Genomic DNA, 25,747 nt, shown 5'->3' on the forward strand with positions numbered 1-25,747 from the left:
GTTATTTGGTTGAAACACAGTGGGGTTTATTTGTTTCTGTTTGTATTTCATAGTAGGATTTCCTCCCAGCTCTTGTAGATTTCATTCATTCATTCACTAGTGTGTTCGTTTGTTCAATATGTGGGACGTTAGCACGGTTCCAAGTCGGGACTGTGCAGAGAGGTGTCTGGAGAGAAGTGTCATCGCCCCCGCCCCCCATTCCCACCCCTCCCTGCAGGGAGCCCTGTCATTGGTCTCTGGTTTATCCTGTCCCTGCTGCTCAATTTCCTTACATCCCCACCCTTCTCACCTGGAAGGTGGCGTAGTGGGGCTCTCTCCTGCACTTTGCTCTGGTCGCTGAGCAGCGTGTCCTGGAAACCCCTTCGTGTGGCCGTGGACGAGTCCCCACTCTCTGCACAGCTGCGTGGTGGCTTCCAGGGGGCACAGCACAGTTAGTTCAGCCTCTCCCGCGTGTGGGCATTTAGGTTGCTTCCAGCATCTTGCAAGTGCAAACAGTGCTGTGGCGAATACCTTGTGTATAGGTATTTTTGTGTTGTTGGACGGTATCTGCAGGGTAGATCCTAGAGGTGGGATTGCTGTGTCAAAAGATGAGTGCACGTGTGTTTTCTCAGCTTCTGCCAAGCTCCCTTCCAAAGGGTGGTGTGGCTTCACTCCCACCAGCAGTGTGGTCCCCACAGCCTCACCGGCAGGGCGTGCTGTTCTGTTTTAAACGTATTTGCAATCTGAGAGGTGAGAAATGGGATCGCAGTGTGGCTGTAAATTAGCATTTCTGAGATTAGGAGTGAGGTTGAGCATCATTTAATAGGTAAAGGCCATTTTTTTTTTCTTGGCGAGGAAGATTGTCCCTGAGCTAACATCCGTGCCCATCTTCCTCTCTTTCGTATATGGGACGCCGTCACAGCATGGCTTGATGAGCAGTGTGTAGGTCCACACCCAGGATCCGAACCCGCGAACCCTGGGCCGCCGAAGTGGAACGTGCAAACTTAACCACTACACCACCGGGCCAGCCCCTATAGGCCATTTTTATATCTGTGAATTATCTGTTTATGCTTTTCACCCATTTTTCAATTGGATTTTTGACCATTTTCCCTTAACTTTTTTTTTTTTAAAGATTTTATTTATTTATTTTTTCCCCCCAAAGCCCCAGTAGACAGTTGTATGTCATAGCTACACATCCTTCTAGTTGCTGTATGTGGGATGCGACCTCAGCATGGCCAGAGAAGCAGTGCGTCGGTGCGAGCCCGGGATCTGAACCCGGGTCGCCAGCAGTGGAGCGCACTCACTTAACCACTAAGCCACGGGGCCGGCCCCTCCCTTAACTTTTAAAATTTTAATATGTATTAGGGAGACGAGCACTTTGTGGTGGTATGTATTGCAAATATTTTCTCTTGGTTTTCCAGTTGCTTTTTGACTTTTATATATATACATATGTACATTTGTTTTTTTGCCCTGCAGAAGTGTTTTTTTTTTTTTTTTAATTTTGATATAGTCAAATTTATGAATCTTTTCTTTTATTGCCTTCGGATTTTATGTCATAGTTAGAAACCTTTTCCTGCCCTGAGCTTGAAGAGGAAGTCACCATTTTTTTCATGTATGGTGACGTCCTTTACATGTAGGTCCCTCATCCACGTGGAGTTCATTGCTGTGAACAGCGTGCGGGGTGGACTGACTTTATCTTTTCCTGGGTGGCTGCCCTGTTGCCCCAGCACCACTGATGAAAGTCCCTCCTTCCCCCGAACTTTGCGATGCCCCGCCGTCTCCCTCTCTCCCTGCTCTGCAGCCCCCCGGCCCCCGGAAGAGGTCACCCTGCAGAGACACGTGCCTGCGTCTTCCTTCTCAGCATGCTGAGCGTGTGACGTGTGGCCCGCAGAACTTGGCAGATTGCTTCCCCGAGTCTCACAGTTCATGAGATCCAGCTGGAAGCTTCCCTGGTCCCGGTGCTCCCCCGGAAGTCTGTTTATCCAGCCTGCACCCGGCTGCCGGGTGCCCAGTCATTGGCAGCCTTCCGGGCCCAGGAGCCTGCAGAGGAAGGGCCTGGAGATAAGTCTGGGTGGAGCGGGCCATGTGTCCAGAGCATAGGGGCCTAAGAGTGGCCGGCTCGGGGTCGGGGGGTGTTTTGTACAAAAGAGACAGTGCCAGATTGCCCCTCAGCGAGGTGCCGTGTGACCCCTGGGCGCGTGGGTTGGTGAGGGCATCTTGCCACACGTGTCATCAGATCCGCCTGCTTTTTGACATGAGCCTCTTCAATGACAAGGTTCATGACAGGTGCCATTGACTAAGGTTTACCATGGGTGGGGTGTGGGGGTCTCCTTTAAGTGCTTCCTGTCTGTTACCTTATTTAAATCCCCCCGACCCCACAAGCAGGGTGTTAATACGGTGACCCCCACTTTACAGGTGAAGAAACTGAGGCCTGGTTAGGAACGTGCCCCAGGTCACACGGCGGGGCCGGCACCGGGCTTCGGGGCCTGTGCTCGTCCCCAGGGCCCCCGTGGTCTCCAGGGAGCAAGCTTCCCAGCGGGAGGGATCTGAAGCTCGCCTGCAGCTTGGGTCTTTAAATAATTGATCCTGAAACAAGATCATAGTGTGGGGTCAACTAGCTTTTTCTCTTTTCACCAGTTTGGATCTTTTCTCGGCCTGACCCTCCTCTTCCCGCTAAAGCCTGCTGTGCGCTGAGCTTCAGAGGACGCAGGGAGAGGTTGCCTTTTTTTTTTTTTTTTTGACTTTTTATTTGGAAATAATTTTAGACTCATTGAAACGTTGCAGAGACAGCACAGAGCGTTCCCGTGTACCTCTCAGCCGCCTTCCTCTGATATTCCACCGGCCAGAACTGCGGAAGAATGACCCACGCTGAGCCAGGAACACAGAGGAATAATATTTACCAAACAATAGATTTTATGAGGATTCCACCAGTCGTCCCCCTCATGTCCCTTTTCTGCCCCAGGACCCCCACCCGGGACCCCACATGGCATTTAGTTGTCACATCGCAGCCTTGTCTGGGCTGGGACTGTTTCTTGGTCTTTCCTTGTGGGTCATAACCTTGACATGTCCAGAAATTTTCTAGAAAGTTCCTCCACTTGGCTTTGTTCGATGTTCCGTCAAGATGAGACGCAGGTTATGCGTTTGGGAAGGCTGCCCCTGGGTGGTGCCGTGTCCTTGTCTGCTGTGTCTCATGCCCGTGGTGTCCACCTCGATCCCTTGGTGAGGGGGGCTGGCCAGGGGGCTCCCCTGGAAGGTGGCTGCTTCTCCCTTTGGGACTCGGAGAACCTGCACATACCCTGTTTGCCCCCAGACTGCGGCCTGTGGACCTTCCCTGTAACAGTCATTGCTGTGCTGTTCTCTCTGCCTTCTGTTGACCTCACGCCCTCTCCATCCACGAATGCTCTGTGGAAGACAGCGGTCCCTGCCCCGTTCGCGTCACCTTGTTAGTGTTGTCCCAGTAAAGACCCGTGTGCGTTTGTTTCCTCCCGTGGCTGCAGCCCAGGATGTCACTCTTTGCAGTGTTGCCCACGTCGTCCTCGCTCTGGCCATCGGGGCTCCGTCCGCTGCCCCTGTGTCCCTCCTGCACGTCCGCATCCTCTGCCCCCGCGAGTTGCTCGGGCGCGTCTGGTCAGTTCCCCGCCCTGGCCCCACAGCTGACCGCCTCTCCACGGAGCCCAGTCCCTTAGGTTGGAGAGGGATTTAAAACCCTGATCTGGGGCCGGGGACGCTCGGTGCTGGGGGGTCACGGCCTCTCAGACCTGTCCGTCGACAGAGCTTGGCAGCATGAACACCAGCCCGTGCGCACGTGCACGTCTGTGTTTGTTTCTCTGTCTGGCTGTCTGTATGTGTATATTTCAAAAACCCACGAGTTCGGACTGATGGGCCGATAGTGTTCAAGTCAGTGGGTCCTTCCGAGGCCTGGGGTGGCCTCCCTGCCCCGTGAGGGGCACACAGACACTTGCAGGCTGGGCCGGGCGGCAGGAGACGCCGGGCGAGGGCTGCGTGAGGAGCAGGCGGAGTGGGGCGCTGAGCCCTCCCGGGGCAGGTGACTGAGAGAACAGTGGGGGCTCCCTGCCTTTCGGGCCCAGAGGACGCCCGGTCAGCTCTCCGTCTCTCGGACCCCAGGGAAGAGTGGGCAGTGTGCGCTGGTGCGGGCCCAGCCTCTGAACCCACCCGAGGGTCAGCCCTGCCTGGACGGCAGAGAGCTGACAGGACCAGGGGGCCCGGGGACGGCCAGACTCGTGGGGTCCCCAGAGACGCCACCAGCCAGCGGCCGGCCCTGGTGCCTCAGCGTTTGGGGACAACTGGCTCTTCCCGCCCGGCCCCCCTGGCTGCCCTTGCAGAGGGGGCAGAGGAGGAAGCCACCGGGCCTGCCACCTCTGTCAGCATCCTCGGCTCGGCGTCTGCGAGTCAGACAGCACCTCTGTTTTATTTTGTGTGTGTGAGGAAGATCAGCCCTGAGCTAACATCCATGCCAATCCTCTTTCTGCTGAGGAAGACCAGCTCTGAGCTAACATCTATTGCCAATCCTCCTCCTTTTCTCCCGAAAGCCCCAGTAGATAGTTGGATGTCATAGCTGCACATCCTTCTAGTTGCTGTATGTGGGACGCGGCCTCAGCATGGCCGGAGGAGCGGTGCGTCAGTGCGCGCCCGGGATCCGAACCCCAGGCCGCCAGCAGCGGAGCATGCGCACTTAACCGCTAAGCCACGGGGCCGGCCCCCAGACTGCGCCTCTTTAAAGGCGAAATGGGCAGATTGCGCCTTCAGGGGCGTCCTCCATGTCTGATGCCTCGGGTCACCCCGCAGGCTCTGATGCCAGTTCTGTTGTTAGCACCCCAGGTATCCCGGGGCTCCCTGTGAGGTCACCAAACCCAGCCTGCCTGGGCCTTTTTGGTTTGTGTTTCTTTTAAAAAACTACTTAGACATTATTTTTTAAACAGTTTTAGATTTACAGAGAAGTTGAGAGCGTTCCCCCACCCAGCATCAGGTTTCCCTGAGATTACCATTCTCCATTCGGCCGGGACGTCCGTCCCCATGAGTGAGCCGATGTGGTGCGTCCTTACTAACTACGGTCCATCGTTTGCTCAGGTCGCCTCAGTTTCTCCCTAATGTCCCTTTCTGTCCCAGGACCCCACATGACACACAGGCGTCACGTCTCTTAGGCTCCTGGGCTGGGACGGGTTCTCAGACCTTCCTCTCTCTGTGACCTTGGCGGTTTTGGGGAGGACCGGGCAGGACGTTGTAGAAAGTCCCCCAGCTGGGGTTTGTCTGGTATTTTCTCCTTATTGGGCTGGGTGGCGGGTTCTGGGAGGAGGACCCTCCTCACCCCAGCATCTCAGGGTCCCGCCGCCAACGTGACTTGTCCCTGCTGACGTAGACCGTGGTCCCCTGGCTGAGGTGCTGGTCAGGCGTCCCCGCTGTGACGTCCCTCCTTCCCCTTTCCACACTGTCCCTCAGCACAGCCCACACGGAGGGCCCTCTGGTCCTTCAGCCCTGGCCGCCTCATGCCGAGTGGGCCTGGGGCCGGGTGTGAGCCCCGATCCCGGCACCCCAGAGCTGGGAGAGGCGTCCGGCTGGCCGTGGGGGCCCGCGGCCCCTGAAGGAGCAGTGGAGGTGGGCGAGCCTGGCCCCTGGTCTGTGGTGGACATGGATCAGGGTGGACGGAGCACCGGGCCTTGACCTCAGCCCCAGAGCGTCCAGCCTCCCAGCTTGGGGTCAGTGCCGTCATCCCCAGAGCACGAGGGTGGGAGGACCCACAGTCTGCTGACCCGGCAGCCGTGGGCGGTGGCAGCCTGGGGTCTGTCCCGTTGAGAACCCCGGGCTCTGGTGGTCGCTCCGCCTTCCAGAGCACGTGCTGGTGGGGGTGGCCCGTGTCCAGAGGGGGACAAAGGGACAGTGACAAGTGACAAGGGAGACACGTGATCCCGCCGAGATGTGACCAAAGGACAGAGGCAGCGCTTCAGGACAGAGAGGCCTCACGGCCGGTGGAGAGAGCCCCACCGCCCCTGGAATCGGGGACGTGTGCGTCGCAGCTGCCGTGTCAGCTCCCCCTACTGCCGTGACAGACGACCACAGGTTCCGTGACCTAGAACAACACGTGTATCATCACAGCTCTGGAGGCCGGACGTCCACACAGCTCTCCCGGGGCGACACTCTGGCTGTGGGCAGGGCTGGGTCCTCCTGGAGGCTCTTGGCCCCCGCCAGCTTCTAGAGGCGCCGCATGCTGGGCGGGTGGCCCCTCCCTCCCTCTGCACAGGGCTTCCCTCTGACCTCACGTCTCCTCTCTGCCTCTGCCCCTCCTCCTCCCCCTCTTAAGGACCCTGTGATGACACTGGGCCCCCTGATAACCCAGGGTTCTTCCCCATCTCGGGGTCCTTAATCCATCTGCGCAGCCCCTTTTGCCGGGCAAGAGTGCGTAGTCCCAGGTTGTGGGGATTAGGACAGGGACATCCTGGGGGCCGTTACTCTGCCGGCCACGGTGACGTGCACAGATTCCGGGTAGTCAGATCCTGGCACTCGATGTCTTACCGAGGCCAGGGCTGTGGAGCGGGCAGGCTTCAGCTGGGCTGGTGCAGGGAGCCGTCGGCAGTGCGCCTAGCCCAGGAGAGGATGTGCGCAGCCGAGGGCCAGTAATTCCACAGCTCGCTGTGGTCTGTCAGCCCAGGGGCTGTGACCTTCAAAGATAGTGACATCAATTTAATGGGTCACGTCCAGTAATTTTAAAAACCAGATTCAAATAAGATAATGGCTGAGGAGGGTGGGCGAGTCGGGGTGGCGGCAGCTGGATTGTCAAAGGTCCTGGGGCCATACCCAAAGTTGGGCGTCTTGTACTGCTTCTATTCAACAAGTGTTGGAGTGTCCCTGTGCCCATCTGCAAATTCACCGGTCGGGACCCTGCCCTCCTCGACGGCGTCTGCGCAGCCCCTGCCAGGCCCTCTCCCTGTGCTCTCTGCCTCCCGGGGTGTAGATGGCGGCCGCCGTGTGGTGGTGTCCATACGACTTTCCTCCTTGGGGGCGCCTTCCCTGGCTGTGGGTTTCAGAGGAGGCACAACTTCTCGTCAGCTTCGCAGTCGCTGACTGTACCTTAAGGTTTCCAGAAGCTTCTTTGGTTTAATTGATTGTTTCATGGAGGCTCTGGCTTCCTCAGCTACTGGTTTTTCGGAGCTGAGCCTCCAGTGGGCAGTCACTGGAAGACGTTAATGGGGAGAATGCTTATCTTTATGGATTTTTGTGTTCCTGCTGGGTGGCGAGGATTTGGGAAGGTCTGAATGAAGGCGAGTGTTCTCGGGCTCCACGCAGCGGAGTGGGGGTGTGATTCGGAATGAAGACTTAAGCATGCAATCAATTTAGTTAATCGAGCTTGTATCTTGTGCGTTTTAGGAACCATCACTGTTGCTGGAACCCAACAGAAACCCTCACCGGTTATTGGAGCATCTCTCATCGCAGCCTCAGCTACCTGGGCCATACCAGGAACTTCAAAGTAAGTGCCTGGGTCCTGGGCCCAGGTGGCCGCACGAGACCGAGGCCCTGAAGGCCGCAGCCTCCTCCCGGGCTGGCTGTCAGGTCTGCACGCTGGTGGGAGAAGCTGGCCCCCGTTTGGTTCTGAGTTCTGGGGTGTGCAGGGTCCAGACGCCCTTGGACGGAGGAGCCTGGACTCCTCTGGGGGCGGTTCTGCTGGATGTGTCTACCCCAGTCCATACTGCCACCCTTCAGTGTCTGAACGCCTGGCCCTCACTTCTAGAAGCCCTGAGAACCACTGTGCATTTCAGGTGATGCCAGGATCGCCCAGGATGAGCTGCCCTGTCTGTGTCGTGTGGACTGGGCCCTGGGTGGGACGCCACTTCTGGGCTCATCGAGGGGCATATTCAGGCCACCCCATGCCCTGTTGGAAGCGGTGACCAGTCACATGGGGGGGGGGGGTGTCTCTAAAAATAGAGGACTAGTGTTAGAATGCTTTTAAAAGAATCTCGTTGCCCAACCCAGGTGTCTACCGTCTCCTGCACCTTCCTAATAAACCGGGGACAGAGGGTTTGACAGAGCTGACCTCCGATGGTGGCCCAAGGTGATCACTCGTAAGAAAAGAGGGAACAACCTAGTCACCTCCCGACTCACACCCATGGGGCGGGGGCGCCTCGGTCATTGTGGGTGAACATCCCGTGTGCTCCCTGGCTGGCCCACGTTGACTGCTTCTGGTGGCCCGAGAAAGGCTGCCTCGTGTTCAGTGTTGATCTTGGACGAAGGCTCCTGTCTGAGGCCTCGTGGCTAATGAGGGCCAAGTGTGGACTAGAATGTGGCCTTTTCTGTTCTGCCATGACTTAGGAACTCAGGGAGCTGTGCGGTGGAGCCCAGGTGCCCCTTTGGAAGGGGGAAGTAAAGGTTTTGTTCCTTAAAGCATAGACTTCATGTATCCGAGCCCAGGCCTGGCAAACTGTGGCCCATGGAGCAATCTGGCCCACTGTCTGTTTTTGTAAATAAAGTTTTATTGGCACACAGCCACATCCATTCATTTACGTGTTGTCTCTGGCAGCTCCCTCCTCACAGTGGAAGACCTGAGTGGTTGCGACAGAGACTGTGTGGCCTGCAAAGCTGAAAATATTTACTCTGTGGTCCTGTCCAGAGAAGGTGTGCCACCCCCGGTCTAGGCTAGCTTGTTCCTGGCGGAGCCGGATGGACTGGTTTGGAGATGGTCATCTCTGACTGTGCCTTCTAAAGAGTTGCCTCTGTCCTTAAAGCTCGCGCTTCATTCCGAGACGGTCAATTCTCTAAAAGTCAGTGATTCTCTTCGTGCTCAGATCAGTGTGACACGTTCTGAGTACAAAGCTTGCCCTGAGCACTTAATTTTTAGTAATCCCTCACAAGAGTGCTGAGGTTCTCCTGACTTATCACCCACCTCGATCAACCCATTTTATAGCTAGAGAAAACGAGCACAGGGTCTGGAAGGTGTGAGAACATTCTCTTGGGGGGTTGTGGGAGACAAATGAAAGAGATTATGGGCTGCTTCTTCAAAAGGCCTCAGGCGTTCAAGGAGGTCAGAGTCCTCAAGACGAACCAGATGGACTTCCTCTGGTCTGGCAGGTCCCAACTAGGCTGCCTTGGACTTTGTAAAAATTAATTTTTATAGAGATATAATTCACATAGCGTAATAGTCACCCTTTAAAGTAGACAATTCAGTGATTTTTAGTACGTGTGCAACCATCACCACTATCTAATTCCAGAACATTCTCATCACCCCAAAGAGAAATCCCCTACATTAAGCAGTCACTCCCATCCCCTCTGCAGCCCCTGACGACCACGAACCCCCACTTTCTGTCTGTGGATGTGCCTGTTCTGGACATTTCACATCAATGGGATCACACCCCGTGTGTCCTTCTGTGTCTGGTTCTCTCCCTGAGCATCGTGTGTTCAGGGTCCGTCCACGGTGTGGCTGTGTCAGGGCTTCACTCCTCTTCATGGCTGTGTCGTACTCCAGTGTGTGGGTGGACATGTTGTGTGGATACATTCATCATCGATGGATGTTTAGGTCTTCCCACTTTTTGGGTGTTATGAGTGATGCTGCCATGAATATTCATGAACCACTTTCTGTGTGGACACGTGTCCTCATTTCTCCTGGGTGGACACCCAGGAGTGGAGCTGCTGGGTCAGATGGAGCCTCCGTGTTTAGCCGGTTGAGGACGCACCAGACTTTTCCACCCGGCTGCCCCATCTCACATTCCCACCAGCCGTGTGTGAGGGTTCCTGTGACTCGGAAGAAACGTCTCAGAACAGTTCCCACTTAACCTATTCCTGATTCCAAGCAGGATCTGAGCGGAGGGCTGCGCGGGTTCCGTTTTGAGCCGGACAGCGCCGGGTGGAAGGGACTGCCGTGTTCACCGGTGGTGCCCGGATGAGCTGTGAACTGGGCTTCTCTCCCCACCTTCCTCCCACCCCCAGCTGTTTGCTTGTTCCTTTCTTTACTGAGTTGTAAGGATGTCTTCCTCCTCAACATATTGCTGGGTCTGTTTTTGCAGGTCTGGTGGCTTCTTCCTACACTGTAAAAAAAGAAAAAAACAAAAAAACACACCTAGACACCCATTTTTATGTCTGTGAGCACAAACAGGTGACGTGTACTGGCTAATAAAAGACGCCTGCTGTCGTGGGCTTGGGCTGGGGCCCTGCTGTGACGTCAGGGCGATCGGGGCGCTGCCTCCGGGAGTGTCGTGAACTAGGTGGGAGGATGGGGTTGTGAGCTAGGACAGCCCCCTTGTTTGAGAGGTGCTCGGAGGTGGTGACTCAGACCACGGTACTCACCAGGGTTTGCCCCACGTGGCCTATTGATGCAGCGTAGGAGAGGCTTCTGTGGGCCGGCGCCATGAGCCCCGTGTGGCCCTGATCGTCGTGGTCCCCGGGGCGGCGCGCGCTAGCTCTGGGATTAGCCAAGCCTGGCTTTCCCTGTGCTTAGCTCCCCTGGGCACGGGGACGGGGCACTGGGCGGTAGGACCTCCCGGGCTGTCACGCAGCCAAGCGTGTGGTTCATGCCTCCTGGCTCGTCTTGCAGCCCCCCCACTGACGTCTGGGGACATAACGAGGCGTCGTCCTCATGACTGGTAGGTCCCGCCTGTCGGGACCCAGCCGCAGGAACACCTGGGCCATCGTGAAGATGAGGCCAAGGTCCTTTCGGGGGCAGACAACCAGGACCAGCTTCTGTCCGCATCGCTGGGGCCACTGGCTGTCCCGTGAGAGCCATAACGCTCTGCGACCCGAGGATGGCGGCTCTTCGTGCTCTGTGACCCGGGCGCCGTCCACGTCTGTTCAAGTTGAGGGGAGGACGGGGGCTGCAGACCACTGTGTGCAGCTCGGCCCTGTTTCTGGTTTTCTAGAAACTCTGCTCGTGTCTGAGGATTGCAGGCAGTGTGCTCGTCTTGCCGAGGCGCACCACGCAGCAGCAGTCTCCAGGCTGAGGGACATGGCGGCTGTTACTTATTTCTTTGCATGTTGGAGTCTTCACGTGGCATTTGTGGTAGACTGGATAGTGCCCCCCGAAGATGTCCACGTCCTAATCCCCGGAAGCTGTGAATATGCTGCTTTCTAGGGTGAAAGGGACTGTGCAGATGGGATTAAGTTCAGGATCTGGAGCTGGGGATGACCCTGGATTCCTGGGACCCAGTGTCATCACAGGGTCCGCATCAGAGGGAGGAGGAGGGTCAGAGGCAGAGAGAGACGGGAGACACTGCGCTGCTGGCTGTGCAGAGAGGAAGGGGCCCCGCACCCAGGACGCGACCTCTAGAAGCTGGAAAAGGCAGGAGACGTGCGGAGGAACATCCAGAAGGAACGCAGCCCAGGTGACATCCGGGTGGGACTCCGGGCCTCCAGAACTATGGGATAAATTGACGATGTTCTAAGTCACTAGGTGTGTGGTACTTGATTACAGCAGCCGTAGGACAGGAACACACAGGTTCTTCCTTTGTGCCTTTTGGACTTGGCGTGTCCCCGAGTCCCCACCTGGTGCTCGAGGCCCTGGCCCTTCGGTGCCCCGCGAGCCCTGTCCAGCCGAGCCACCTTCCTCACGCTCTCCGCCTTGTGTTTCTCACTGGCTGTTCGGCCTCGGCCTCCTGCCTCCGGGCTCTGCCTGTTTGTCCCTCTCTCGCCCTGTGGCGTGTCAGTCCAGTGGGATCTGTGGGGCTGAGCCAGATCGGGCCTCTGTGGGCGCGTGTCCTCCCGGGGCTGTGCCTGGCCCTTGCCCGCTGCCCGCCCGCGGCCGCCGTCTCCCTGGCTCTGCGCTCCCGCGGCCTGGTCTCCTGGTCCCTGGAGGGCCGGCATGACCAGCCCCAGATCTGGTGCCACGGGCCGGAGCGCAGGCCGGGCAAGGGTTTCTCTGCCACCGGGGTTGGTGGTGACCGTTGGGCCGCAGGTGGTCACAGCCCGAGTGTCCCCGGCCTGTGGGCTCCATGAGATCCGAGATGACCCCGGTGCTGCGTGGTGAACCTGGGCAGAGTGGTGCTCCCGGCAGAGAGGTGTAAAGCGGAGAACGTTCTGCCACCAGACTTCCCTCTTCCCCGCACGAGGGCCTGGATGCAGGGGAACCGGATGGAGAGGAACTCCATGTCCTCTTGCTGGAGGCCTTCAGAGCGGCTCCCGGGACAGTGACACGGCGTCAGGCCCACACCTGGGGACAGGGGACAGGGACTGGAGGGGCCTGCACGCCGCCTCTGCGGTGGATGCGTCTTGATGCCTAGCAACCCCGTGCGGGGACTCCTCTGTCGTCACCCCCGTTGAGGACTGTGCTCTGGTAGCAGGAACCATGCGGAGACGGGGCAGGGGCTGCGCTGGCCGGGAGTCCCTGGGACGTTTGGGACCTCACCTGATGGCCAGGCCTCTCGGGACGGGGGAGGTGGGAGCAGGTGGGGAGACGCCCCCGGGCCAGGGGACAGGCACCCCCAGAAGGCCGAGGTCCCCAGGGAACGTCAGATTTGCGCTCACAGAGCCTCTCATACTCTCACGCGGTGTCCCCTGCCAGTTATGCTTTGTCACCAGGTCCCGGGTTTTCAGAGGATGTACTTTCCAGCAGAGCAAAGGCTGGTTCTTGTCAAACCTCAGAGTTGCACATTCCGCCCGTTCAGCTTCTGGAAAATGTCCGCCCTTGGGCCTCGTAAACCCTCAGTCAAGCCCCGGCCGATCAGTCAGGAGGATGAGACTGACTGTTGAGAAAAGGGCATCCGGCCAGTCATCTCGTTTCTGAATTCTGGTTCCTGGACAGACAGAAGGACAGATGGCGAACACTGGCCGAGGGTCCGTCACCTGGCGGGGGGAGGTCCACTCCTTGGGGTGTTTGTCACCCTCCCTCTGGGATGGCCTTCAGGGCACAGCGCACCCCCTCTGTCGGGTCCGGGGGCTCCCGCAGGCCGGAGTCCAGATGGGGGAGAGCCTCTGCTCCTGGAGCGGCTATCGGGGGTGGAAGCCTCCACCAGGCCAGGCAGCGCAGTACCTGTGGCGGGGGGGCCTCCTCGGGGTCGGCCAGCGTCCCTGCCTGCGGCCCAGCCCACAAGTCCCCGAGTTGAAGACCACGGTGAGGGGCCAGCACACACAGCAGCCCAGGAGGGCGGCCCTGGGTCGGGGTGACTGTGACCCAGTGCGCCCAGACCCGAGCGGGCGGCCCCGGTCACTCTCTTGTCACACGGCTCTGAGGTGACGATGCTCGTCCCCTTCCCAGGTGTGAGGAGGAGCCGCCCAGGACAGCCGGGGTCCTGCCCCTCCACGCTGCGATGGTCAGGCCGAGGGGCCAGTGGGCATTGGGCCAGGGGGGCCGAGGGGTCGGGCCTGGCCCCGGGCATGCGGCATCCCCCGAGCAAATGCCTTTTTGAAAAAATAGCTTTATTGAGATGTAATTCACATACTGTAGAATTCACCCATTTAGCCTGTGTGAACCAGTGGTTTTTAGCACGTCCGGATGCCTGCTCTTAGCCTCAAAGTGAGGAGCTGAGAGAAAGGGACGCTTTTCTTTCCGTGAGAGGTTTGGACGGCTGGGCCAGGGCGAGCTGCCTCCACGCCCAGATGTGGCCAAGGGCCCCCCACGTGTCCCTGGAGGCCACCCCTCTGTTGCAGGAGAAACCCCGGCTCCGGGTGTAGCCCCATCTCTGCACAGGCGGCGGGTCTGGCGCGGGTCTGGGGGAGCAGCCGGGATGGAGGGGGGCGCCCAGTCCTGGCCCGCAGCTGGGGCCTCCTGCAGGCCGAGTGTGTGGCCAGGACCTGGGGTGGTGCCTGGGCTGGACGGGCAAGGAGATGAGGGCTCCGATGCCATCGTGCTGAGGGCGTCTCCCCGGGGGACGGGGGGCCGAGTGCGTTGAAACCCCAGAGCGTTTCAGAAACACTCTCTCTCATCGCCGTGTGAGCTTCCCGTGGCTGGTGTCACAGATGACCAGGGCCCCGGTGACCTGAAACAGCCCTCGTTCGTTGTCTGCATTCTGGAGGTCGGAGTCTAGAGTGAGTGTGTGGGCTCAAACCTGGGTGTTGGCAGGGCTGGCTGCTTCTGGAGCCTCCACGGAGAATCGATCTTGAGTTTTTTCAGCTTCGGGGGGCTGCCCGCGTTCCTGGGCTCGGGGCCCCTTCCTCGAATCGCTCCAGCCTCTGCTTCTGTCTCTCTGACCCTCCTCCTCCCTCTCATAGGGACCCTGTGGTGACGCTGGGCCCCGGGTAATCCAGGGTCCCCCCCTCAGGGTCCTTGACTGAAGCCCCCCTGCGGAGTCCCTTTAGCCGCGGAAGGGAGCACAGTCCCAGGTCCCGGGGGTAGGACGGGGCCGTCTTGGGGGACATTACACTGCCGACCACAGTCTCGTCCACACCGACCTCTGCCACCCGCCTGCGCCTCCCGCATCTGCCCCTCGGGCAGCGGGGCGGCGGCCTTCCCGCAAACTGCTTCTGAGACGGAGCCCGAGGGCCTTGGCTCCCCCTGCCTCACTCGCGGCTCGTTTTGTGGCTTCTGCCCTGGGGACACGTCCAGAGTCCCGCACGTCTCACCATCTCTGTCCCCCTCGCTCTGCCCTTGTCCCCTAGCTGCCACTGCAGCCCTCCGCAGCCAGGCCCGACTGCAGGCCCCGCGGGGCCCAGGCCGCAGTGACCCCGGGGCCCCTTGTAAAGCGTGCAGAATTCCAGGACGACCGTCAGCCGGGGCCCAGGCGACTGAGGCAGCCCTGCCCGCGTGGAGAGGCTCGTCTCCCACGGCAGAGGGGGCTTCCTCGCAGTGTCGCTGGGGCCTGTGTCCTTGCTCTGAACGACCCAGTGGTCCCCACAGACCCCCTGCGGCGCACGCCCCGCCAGCCTGGCCCTCCCCATCCACTGGCCCCGCTCTGCCTCGCTGTCCTCTCTGCTTCTCCCTGGCCTCGCCTGGAACTTTCTTCCATCTGCCTGGAGCTTTCTCCTGCCCCAGACTTCTGTGTGACTTGCACTTCTTCATGTTTGATGCTAAATTTCGTCCAAACAGCCCCCCGGTGCCCTCCCGTGCACTTGATCTGTCTGCGAAGCTCTCATCCCCCCGCTCTGTGACGGTGCTCGTGGGTCTCCGACGGGGCCCCTTCTGGCTCCAGAACCTGAGACCCGCCTGGCCCCTGGCCGGCCCCCGCCCCAGAGGCGGCGAGTGGGCTGCGGGCGGGAGGAGCGGGGCCTGAGGACCTTCCACGCCACAGGGACCTGCTGGCGGCCTGAGCCCGGGGCCTCCTCTGCCCCAGCCTGGCCGCGCACGGCCGCCCAGCGCCCTGCGAGCAGAGACTGGGGGGGGGTCCCAACAAGGGGTGCGCCTGGCGGCTGCAGAAGCCCGATGGAAAGCACAGCGGAAGAAGGGCCGCGGGGCGGATGTGGACGTCTGCCCCGTGGCTCTTGCTGTGTTCACACTCGTGTGTGTGTGTGTTTGCCGGAGCACCCTCAGGAGCGTCACAGGCGTCTGACTCTCCACCCCTGCGGAACTCAGCAGCGTCCCGAGAGCCCGCAGTTCAGTGTCGTCTGACATCCTGTCTCATGAAAGTCCCCGCTTGTCCCCAGAATGTCTTTAGGGAGCTTTGTTCCTCACATGAAGACACTGTAGTGTCTCCCTCGTCTCTTTAGGTGAGAGGAGCCCCACTCATTCTTTTGCAATGGCAGAGCGTCATTCTTTCCTTCTCCCCTCCCCCATCTCTCTCTTCTTTTGGCGGGTAACAGCTTTATTGAGATGAGCCACACACACAGTTCACCCACTGAAAGCATACAATTCCACAGGTTTTAGCATATTCTCAGAGTTGTGGAACCATCACCACATCCATTGTAGAACATTTCCATCACCCCATAAAGAAACCCCAGACCTCCTAGCCTGGGGTACACCGTGCGTCCTTCTGTGTCTGGTTCTCTCACTGAACATCGTGTGTTCACGGTCCATCCACGGTGTGGCTGTGTCAGGGCTTCACCCTTTTCATGGCTGCGTCGTCTTCGAGTGTGTGGGTGGACACGTTGTGTGGATCCATTTGTCCACTGATGGGCGTTTGTTTCCACTTTCGACTCTTGTGAATCACGCTGCTGTGAACATCTGTGTACAAGTTTCTGTGTGGACGTACGTTTTCATTTCTCTTGAGTGGACCCCCAGGAGTGGAATTGCTAAGTCAGATGGTAATTGTATTACCATCTTACAAAAGTGACGAAGGCAGTAAAACCCATCGTTTCAACTCTGTTTAGATCACAGATGTGAACAAGAGGGTGAAATGTACAATGCTGGAGATGACGGTTGTGCTGGTAGATGAGAGAAGCATTTCAATCAAGGAAAATTATCTTTAAAACTTAAGTCCATCATGGGTTAAAGGGCACACAAATTTCCAGAAAGAATGGGCTGCTTAAATGAATCCTGTGCTCCATCCCGAGAGCACTCGCACCCCAGGATTCTAAGAGACCTTGTAGGCCTGATTGTGAGGTGACTTGGGGTAATCAGAGAATCAAAGAGGCCCTGAGATAAGTCAGGAGACGTTTACCTTTTTGAGGAACCTCCAGACTGTTTCCATAGCGGCCGCACCGTTTCCCGTTCCCACCAGCAATGTACGAGGTGCTGATTTCTCTGCATCCTCGCCAACACTTGTCATTCTCTGTCCTTTCCAGGCTGGCCGTCCTAGTGTGGGTGAGCCGTACCTCACTGGTTTTGATTTGCGTTTCCCTGATGACGAACATGTGGACCATCTTTTCATGTCTTTCTTGGCCATTTGTCTGTCTGCTTTGGAGAAACATCTATTCAAGTCCTTTGCCCACTTTTTAATTGGGCCGTTTGTGTTTTATTATGGAGTTGTAAGAGCCCCATGTTTTTGGCATGGCGCTGTCTTGTAAAGAGCACATGGCTCTTTCTGGACTGTTCTGTGAGTTCCCTCATAGGGGCTCTCCGTTGGTCCTCCTCCTCCCATTTCCAGAAAACCAGAAGGTTGGCCCAGGGCTGGCGTTTAGTCAAATTCCTATTTTATTCCTGTTTTATTTCTTAAATATGTGCAGATAGGATTTTTATTTGCCCTCCTTCAAAAAGCATGTCACGGGTTATGGAGTGTTGGGATTATAAACCATTTTAATTTTCTTCTTTAAATTTACTTACTAAAAGCTTTCATTTCAAAAGGCAGAAATATAAGACAAGAAAAAAGTCTCTCAGCCTGCCGCTGAGCCGAATCTGGATGGTGGTGGTGGTTGGAGCGAAGCCGTCTGGCCAGCGTGTGTGCGCAGAACACTCTCCCTGCTGTCTTGTCATCTGCTGTCCCATCTCCGTGTCGTGGCTGTGATGTGAGAGCTCGTGTACGCAGGGCCCTGGGGCTGCCCAGCCCTGCCTGGGACAGCTGGTCTCGGGGAGGAGACAGGCGTGCCCCACGGTGCCATCTCCCACCCATGGTGCCTGGCGGGTGAGTGGATGGGCGGTGGGCAGGCTCTGCTCGAGGGGACACAGCTCATCTCGAGGAGCTCCGAGGGGCCTGTGTCCCCGTGCTCTGTAGGCCACACCTGAGCCAGCTGGGAGGAGAAGCAGGCAGCCGGCCAGGACCGGCTGAGCTGAAGATGAGAGCTGTGGGTGCACGTGGGTCCTGCGCCTGTGACCCACCAGGGCGGGAGACTCAGGCAGTCATGGCAGAGCCTGGCTGGGCGTCCGACCCTGTTACCTACCTGCCGTGGGGCCTGGGCACGTGGCTTCCCCGCATGGGCCCCGTGGCCTCCTCCGTGAACTGGGAAAGATGGGGTTCCTGTGCGGAGTGGACGAGTCTCCACGTAAAACACATAGGATAGGCCAGGGGCCTGTTACGTGTGACATGTCCTCCGTGATGTGGAGGTTCACCAGAGTATCGGGGTCGGGGTGTGCCCCAGGCTGTGAGCCCCCCAGGACAGACTCGCTGTCTGTGCGCCGCCATGCAGCGGGGCCCTGAGTGAGTCCCCTGTGGCTGAGTCCGGCCTGGAGGGGAGAGGGCAAGTGGGTGGGGGCTCGGGTGGGGTGGTGGGTGGGGAATCAGGTGCCGGGCCCTGGCCACGGGTGGGGATGCCAGGCTGGGCCGGCGTGGTGGTCCCAGTGAGGCAGCCTCCAGGGTGGGCAGTGCCTGCTGCTCCAGAGTGGGGTTTGTGACAGCCCTCCCCTTCATAGACCCCTGTTCCATGGTGCTTCCCTGTGACCCGCCCCAGAGCTGTCGTCACAGGCCGTCACGGGCACGCGTGGCCCCCCCGCGAGGAGAAGCCTCGAGACTTGCTGTGCTCATGGGACGCAGCAGTGACCCTCATGGGTCAGGACCCTTGGGGACCGTTCCCCGCAGTCCAGCCGGGAGCGTGACTGTCAGAGCGGGGCCTTAGCTGCTGTCCCCCTGCCCCAGCCTCGTGCGCCCCAGGGATGAGACGGGGTGTCGGGGGCGGGGCCTGGGATGGGTGCAGGGAGCTGTGGGCCTCAGCGGCGATTCCTGGGCACGTGCTGCCCTCTAGTGCCCGCCGGGGGGAGCGCACCTGGGGAGCGGGGTCTGCGTCCTGGTGACCGGGAAGCCCTGGAGCACTGGCAGGCTCCTGCCTGTCTTGCTCATCGCCCAGCTCACTCTGGGGGTGGGGGGTGGACTTGGTTAACTGTCCTCCAGGTTCTGGGGTCCGTGTGCCCTTGGGTGCCCACGTTTTCCAAATCCTGGATTGAGTCTGGTGTTTCGACCCGAGTTTGGAGAATTTAATCTGCCAGCAGGGACCCTTCCTGGAGTCTGTCACCCAGCCCCTTCCTGCTTGGGGTGGGCCACCAGCCACCCTGCTGGGTCCCCGTAACTCCCGGGACGGAGGGGGCGGCTCCAGCCTGCGCGTCCTCACCGAGAGGAGCCCCAGTCCCCACGTTGTCTCCAGGTGGCAGCCGTGAGTCACGGGGTGAGCAGACTCAGCCACGCCGTCCCCTCTGTGCCGAAACGCCCCGGCCTGGTTATAACCGGGGTGACCCGGAGCTTCTTGGATCTCGGCGAACGAGCCGTGCTGGCTGGGCTTTGTTCTGGTTCCGGCTTCCCGCCTTGGGCTGCCCTTGGGTCCCTGGGCAGTGTTCCGCTGACAGCAGCCAGGCCGGTCCTGGAGGGACACTCGGTGCTCACGGTGGGCCCGCCCGCAGCAGGGGTCCCCTGCCCTCGGGGTCGCGCCGCGGGAGAGCCTCCCTCGCCTCCAGAGCCGCCGCGTGCCGCTGCCGCGCGGGGGTCCAGCTCAGGGTGGATGCGCTCATCTGACGCTGACGCCAGCGACCTGGCCGAGTCCCTGCTAAGGAAGCTTCTATTTCCGAGGCCCTGGTTTAAAATTAGCGCTTGGGCTTCCGGTGTCGCGTTGGCTCAGAACTAGGACGCTGCTGGCTTTAATTAGCTGAAGTCATGTCATCCTTTGTGCCAGGCAGAGTGATGAAGGCGCTCTCGGTCCCCTCCCTCGCCCCGTCTCAGCCGCGTGGCCCGCAGCCCTGGTCTTCTGGGGCCGCGGGTTTTCTAGCGTGTTCTGGAGAGGAGAACCGGCATGGTGACGGGGCTGACAGGCTCACGCTCTCTTGTCTCCCCTCGCAGGTGTGGCGGTCCCCCGGCTGCAGCCATGGGGTCTGAGGACCACGGGGCCCAGAACCCCAGTTGTAAGATCATGACGTTCCGGCCAACCATGGAAGAATTTAAGGACTTCAACAAATACGTGGCCTACATCGAGTCCCAGGGAGCCCACCGGGCGGGCCTGGCCAAGGTGGGTGACGTCCTGGTGCCCGCGCAGCGTCTCACAGCCTCCACCCCACACATGTCCTGGGGCCCCGGGTCCCAGTGCGGCCATGGCCTAAGGCTGCGTGTCCCCCGTCAAGTTGTTCCTTGAGCCACTGTGACCTCATTTATCAGCAAACGTGACGGAGTTCTTCCTCTGTGCCAGGCACTGGTCTGGGTACTGAATTCAGCAGTGACTCGCACCACCCTGTCTCTGCGGGAGCTGGCCGGCTGGGGCGGGGACACACAGTCTCAGGGGACAGCGGGCGCAGCGTGGCCGCGAGTCCCACCCACCTGGGGGAGAAGGGTGTCAGCGTCTCCCCGTTAAACAGCTGTTGTTTTGAGACGCAGTGCATGTGTGAGGCAGGGTCAGACGGCCCGCGGGGCAGAGTGACGTCCCCCCCAGCTCCTCTCCCTGGAAGCCCCCTTGCCAGTTTCCTGTCTCTCTCCGCGGCCCGATCTGCACATGTGTGAGGACAGACAGACAGACAAGCACGCCCTGTGCTGCTTTTAAACATAAATAGCCGCCTACACCCTTCTGCACATGTAACAGATCTGGAAGATGGAGGCTGTGTTTCTCCGTCTTCACGTGGACCCGTGTGTGCGGCCCTGCTCGCCAGAGAATCTGGAAGATTCATCATCTGTTTTGGGTTCTTCTGGTTGCTTCCTGTGTGACTGACAGTCACTTTATCTCGATACCTAGTTCTCTGTTTCTCAGGGCTTGGTAACCGTTGTCTACAAGGAGCCAGATAGTAAGTGTTTTCAGCTTTGCAGGTCGGGCGGTCTCTGTCGCCACCTCTCAGGTCCGCCACCGTAGACAGTCCTTAAACCAAGGGCGCGCTGTGCGCCAATAAAACTTTATTTATGGACCCGGAAATGTGAGTTTTATAGAACTTGCATTTGTCCTGAAGTTTGCTGCTGCTTTTGTGATTTTTTTCCCCAGCCATTTAAAATCGAAAAAAACCAACAAAATGTTCTTCACTCGCCGGCTGTACAAAAGCGGGTGGTAGGCGGATTGGGGCTGGGTTTGCTGCTCCCCGAGCCGGCGTCGGCCCCCTCTGGTGCCGGGAGGAGATGAGGGTCCCGCCTCCCTCCTCCGCCTGGCGTGGTTGGTTTTGTTCCTGAAGTCTTTCCTCTCTCCCTACATCCCTGCCTTCCGTCTCGGCCGTGGAGATCCAGAGAGCAGTGGGCTTGCGGCGTCTTTTTCCTCTCTCTGCCCTCTTGGGTTTTGTTCCCTGCGCACCGTGATAGCGCAGACACGACGGAACGTTTCATCCGGGCGGGTGCCATCGCCGCCCCGTCCTCTCAGCTTCAGTTCTCCCTGTAAAGGGCTCTCTGCCCGGTCTCGTTCGGCTGAGGTTGGGCATCTTGAGGAAGGCTCTGGAAGCCTGGGCTTCCTGCGGGTTCTGAAGGTCTGCGTGGGGCTTCTCTGCCCGCTGCCCGTCGGCTGGTGCCCGCTGTCAGGTGACACTTTGGGCAGGCCCCAGTGGTGGGGAGACTCAGGCCCGCGAGTCCCGGGGCCGTGGGGGGGGGCCCTTCCTTTATCTGGGGACCTCGCTCGCCTTTGGCTTCGTCACGGTCCTGCCTGCACGTTTCCCAGGATGCAGCCCCCGCCTGCTTTCAGACTCAAGTCCCCCTTCCTGCCGGGAGGGTGGTAGTGAGTGAGTCTCGTGGTTGCTCTGCCGGAGGCACCTTTACATCCACCCCGTCGTTTCTGTTGCTCTCGTCTGCTCTCCGGGTTCCCGGCGGGCCCTTGGCCCCGGCGTTTCCAGCACCTTCTGTCCGTGGGGCTTCCTGAGATCTGGTCTCTCCCACGTCTTCGCCTTCCCTCTGCTCCTTCCCTCGTCTCCTTGGAGCTTTAAGCTTTCAGTTCCAGTGGACCAGTTTCTCCCTAACTTCTTTGAGTCAACGGGAGACCGTGTGGACGCGATCTCTCTGTGAGGAGGGTGTTTTCAGGTGTGTTTTCCCTCTGCCCTTTGCCCCATACTCCTCACTCTTCTCAAGTGTGTTTTATTTGTCTCTGGCTGGCAGTCGCCTTCGGATGGGGACTTCTTTCTGAAGGCGGCCGAGGGGGCAGCCAGTGGGGGCAGACACAGGGCTTCTCTGTGCTCAAGGGGTCGGGGAAGCGGCCCCCACAGTCGCTGAGGGATCCTGGCGGTGACAGTCACGCCGACAAACGTGTGCACACAGCCGTGCCCCCGCCTCCCAGGATGTGGTGCCAGTGCTTCCAGTCGCCCCTCCGCTCTGTGGGGACAGGTGGGGATGGGGAGGCATGTGCCCTGGCACCCTCGCTCTCAGACGGCAGCCTCGGCCTCAGGGCTGCAGCCTCCTCGGAGAAGGCAGCCGGTGTCCTGCTGGCCTGAGCGAGCTCTGCGGACAGGAGCGTCCCCCTACCCTGGTTTATCAGCCTTGACGGCCCGTGTGTGTGCGCGCGTGTGTGTGTGTATGTGTGTGTTGGCGGGTTCCCTTTTTCATCAAAGCTGTATCTGGTCCCCGCAAAGGGCCTGGTGGAGGTGGGTGGGGTGGGCACTCAGCAGGCGCAGCCAGAGCGGGGCCTGGAGCCGGAGGTGGGCCGCACTGGGGCTGTGCGGTGGCCGTCGTGCTCCTCGGCTGCTCCGCGCCTGCCCTGGGGGCCGCTGCTGAGCTGTGTCCCTGCCTCCCAGAGCAGGGCTGGGCCTCTCAGGCCCCTGGGGCAGCGCCGGGGCGGGAGGGCCCAGGGAGACAGCGTGGGGTCCTGTGGGGCGTCAGGGTGCTTCTGTGCCCTTCCCGGTGCTCGGGTGTGTCCTGAGTCGGTCCCTGCAGCCGGACAGTGCCCGGCTCCTCTGAGCGCCAGGCCGGCCACCTGCAGAGTGGCTTTGGGACGAGGCATTTGGGGGGCAGAGCCTGGCCCCTCACTCCTGCTCTCTTGCGAGTCCCCACACCTTCGGCCCTTGCTGCCTGGACGCTGCCAGCTTCGCCCACCTGGCGCCACCTCCTTCACTGGGCTGTGGCCTTCCCGTCCCTCCCGGCCCAGGCGAGGTCGCCCCCAGGAGCGTCGAGGGAGGGTTCTCAGGGCCGCCGAGGGTGCGTCCGCGGGTCCCTCCCAGGCCGTCGGTGTCTGCACTTGGCCGTGCCCGGAGGGATGGTGGTGGCGCAGAGGAGCCCCGGCGCTCGTCTGGGGGCGGAGAGTGCGGGAGACATGGCTCTGCTCATCTTGCTGCCGCCTAGGCTCGGGGGTGGACTGCGTCTGCTGGCCCTGGAGGGTGAGGCCTGTCCCTCGGGGGACACCTGGGGGCAGACGGGGTCCGTCCTGGTCCCTGGCTCTTTCCTGCAGAGGAGCTTCAGGCTTTTCTGTAAAGAGGAGACGTCGCCTGTGTTCAGAAGCAGCCTAGGGTCGCGGAGCCTTCGTCCCAGAAGCTCTTCTCCACGAGAACGTCGCACGTCCCTGCGGCGCAGGCCCTTTTATTTTTATTTCCAGCCTGGAGTGTTTTCCTTTATCACCTGGCTCTTCAGATTTCTTGCTTGAAGTTGAAGGAGACTGTCGGCCGGCAGGCTGACCCCGGGGCCCTGCAGTCACGCGGCCTTGCCCCAGACACGGGCACCCGGGCGCCTGTGGCACCGTGGCCGCAGTTGACACGGACAGGGGAGAGGAGATGTCCCCAGAGAGAGGCTCGACTGAACAGTCGCGTCCTCCAGGAGGTGGCTCGTCCCGTTTAACTCTAAATTAGGGTCCCCCCCGCCCCCAGCACTGCTGACATCAGGGCAGGTTATTCTCTGGGGGGCCCGTCCTGGGCGCTGTGAGGGTGAGCAGCATCCCTGGCCCCACCACACTCGATGCCAGGAGCACCCCCAGTGTGACAGCCACAGACGTCCCCAGACGTGGCCCCGTGCCCCTGGGGGCAGGATGCCCCTGTGAGACCCCTGCCTTCCTCTCATTGCCGTGTTGTTTCCGTGTGTGTATTTTGTGAAGAGGTCTCGCAGTGCGGACTGGACGCAGCGCCGTCCTCTTGTCAATGGGCAGCTGGAGAAAAGCGTTTCTCTTGCCAAGCACGTTTTCTCCCACCGACGTGACAGCGCATCCTTGGGGTGGTGAATGGGTCTCAGCCGTCTGGAAGCTGGGAAAACTCAGGCATCAGCACGGTGGTCTCCCTCACCGGCCGAGCAGGGTGAGGGCTCAGCCTCCCCCGGGTTCACGGCTGATGCACTGAAAATGGGTTGGTTTAGTTCCTTTTCCCAAAGCTGTTGGGTGGCCTAGAAGGAGATTGGGGTTCACAAACACCCACCCTGGACAGGGAGGGACCAGCCCGTGCTGGCCGGTGGGGCCTGCACAGAAGTGTGCCCGGTGCCCGGGAGGCCCGCGGCCCAGCCCAGAGGTCAGCGTCCACCGGAGGAGAGGGAACGAGGAGGCGAAGGGGCCGGGAGGGGCTTCCTGAGCCCCAGCCAGCTGAGCACGGTGTCTGTGAGGGGCCTGCTCTCTCCTGGCCCGGACCCAGCACCCCTCTTGCCCGGGCCGGGGGAGACACCAAGCTCTTCCTGCCGGCCCTGAGTGTCCCCTCCTGGAGAGGGGTGGGGAGGGGCAGAGAGCTGCCACCTGTCGGGTCCGGGCGCAGAGACCGCCTGCTGGCGGGGGGTGGGCGGCAGTGACATGGCCTTGGCTCAGAGGTGACCTTCTCAGGTCACCACCCACCTGGAGTTGTCACCCTCCCCCACCCTTCTCCATGCTTTCTCCTTAGTCCTTACGCCTGTGACCTTCCTGCGGAGTCCCTCATGTCTAACCTGAATCGAGCATTTGCCTTCTCCGGCAGTGTCAGTCCCGCCAGGGCCGCGCTCTCTGTTTTCCGCTGTCTCCCCGGCACCTAGAGCTGCGACTGCTCTGGGAGGTGGCCGTGGGGCAGGGCTCCTAGCGTGAGTGTCGCCCTGTCCCTCCCGGCTCTGCTCGCGGGGCTGTCCGCCTGGTCCTCAGCGGGCCCGCAGTGCCGGCGTCCACAGCCGGAGGGCGCCGCGGCAGAGCGCCTGTGACAAAGCCCGCGTGTGCCAGTGCGAGGGTCCATCCCCAGGCGGGGGCACACATGCCCCGCCAACCAGGTTGCTCCCTCTCTGGTGGTGCAGAGATGTATGGGGTCGGCCTGGCCGGCTGTAGGGCCTGCGGGCCATGTGCGCAGAGGCGCAGCAAGCCCAGCGGGTGGCCCCGTGTGGTGGGCCTGGGCAGGACCCTGGGACCCTCCCTGGGCTCCTGGGAGAGGCAGCGCATTGCCTGTGCCCCTGCCCGGTCCCAAGTGCTGTGCCCGCCTGGAGGCGCCGCTGACCCCTCTCTCGGTCCCACAGATCATCCCCCCGAAGGAGTGGCGGCCGCGGCAGACATACGACGACATCGACGACGTGGTCATCCCCGCCCCCATCCAGCAGGTGGTGACCGGCCAGTCGGGCCTCTTCACGCAGTACAACATCCAGAAGAAGGCCATGACGGTGGGCGAGTACCGCCGCCTGGCCAACAGTGAGAAGTACGCACCGGCTTGGGGGGAGTTGTGGGGGGGCAGGGGGCCCCCATCCTGGCTCTGTGCCTCGCACCTTGGAGGCCTCTGTGCCCCTGACGTGGGGCCCTCGGTGCCCCTGGCTCTGCGAAGCACCGTCCTCCAGGGCCCCGTGGGGGTAAACAGTGGGGCGCACACAGCCCCACACAGTGTATGTGGCCCGCTCTGTGGGCACTGGTGGGGCTCAGCACCCCCGTGCTCAGAGCCCCCCAGTTGTCAGGGGGTGAGATCCACACCCTCACCCGGCCCGGGGCCACGCCGTCCACCTCACGCTGCCCGCGGCACTGACTGCCCCTTGGGGCTCACCCTGGTCCCCGTCCCTGGAGTGCTGCCCACCCCCCATGACGTCTTGGTTCTGACAGCACCTCCTCAGAGTGGGCTCCCGACACGTCTCCCCGCGTGCCGCTTCCTGGATGTGGCACAGACGGGCACACTCATGCACACTCCCGTGTGCTCGTGGGCGCATTCACGGGTCACCCACACGCTCGTGGGCACTGACAGTGCGGACACCACCTCCGTTTACTCCTCCCTGTCCTGTTTGCTCCAGCCCCCCTGGCTCTCTGGAACCATTGGTGTGTTCCCCGC

At 60.4% G+C, this 25,747-nt stretch overlaps 1 protein-coding gene across 1 annotated transcript in view; it reads left to right on the forward strand.

Annotated features, from left to right (window-relative positions):
- KDM4B (lysine demethylase 4B) overlaps positions 1–25,747 on the forward strand; it is a 140,431-nt gene that overhangs the window by 24,340 nt on the left and 90,344 nt on the right. The window contains 4 exon segments of the mRNA XM_058537356.1: positions 7,360–7,459; positions 7,963–8,041; positions 19,476–19,641; positions 24,957–25,132. Coding sequence (XP_058393339.1) covers positions 19,501–19,641; positions 24,957–25,132 — 317 coding nt within the window. The 5' untranslated portion in view covers positions 7,360–7,459; positions 7,963–8,041; positions 19,476–19,500.

Source organism: Diceros bicornis, unplaced genomic scaffold (genome assembly GCF_020826845.1).
Source record: "Diceros bicornis minor isolate mBicDic1 unplaced genomic scaffold, mDicBic1.mat.cur scaffold_301_multi, whole genome shotgun sequence".
Taxonomy (NCBI): Eukaryota; Metazoa; Chordata; class Mammalia; order Perissodactyla; family Rhinocerotidae; genus Diceros; species Diceros bicornis.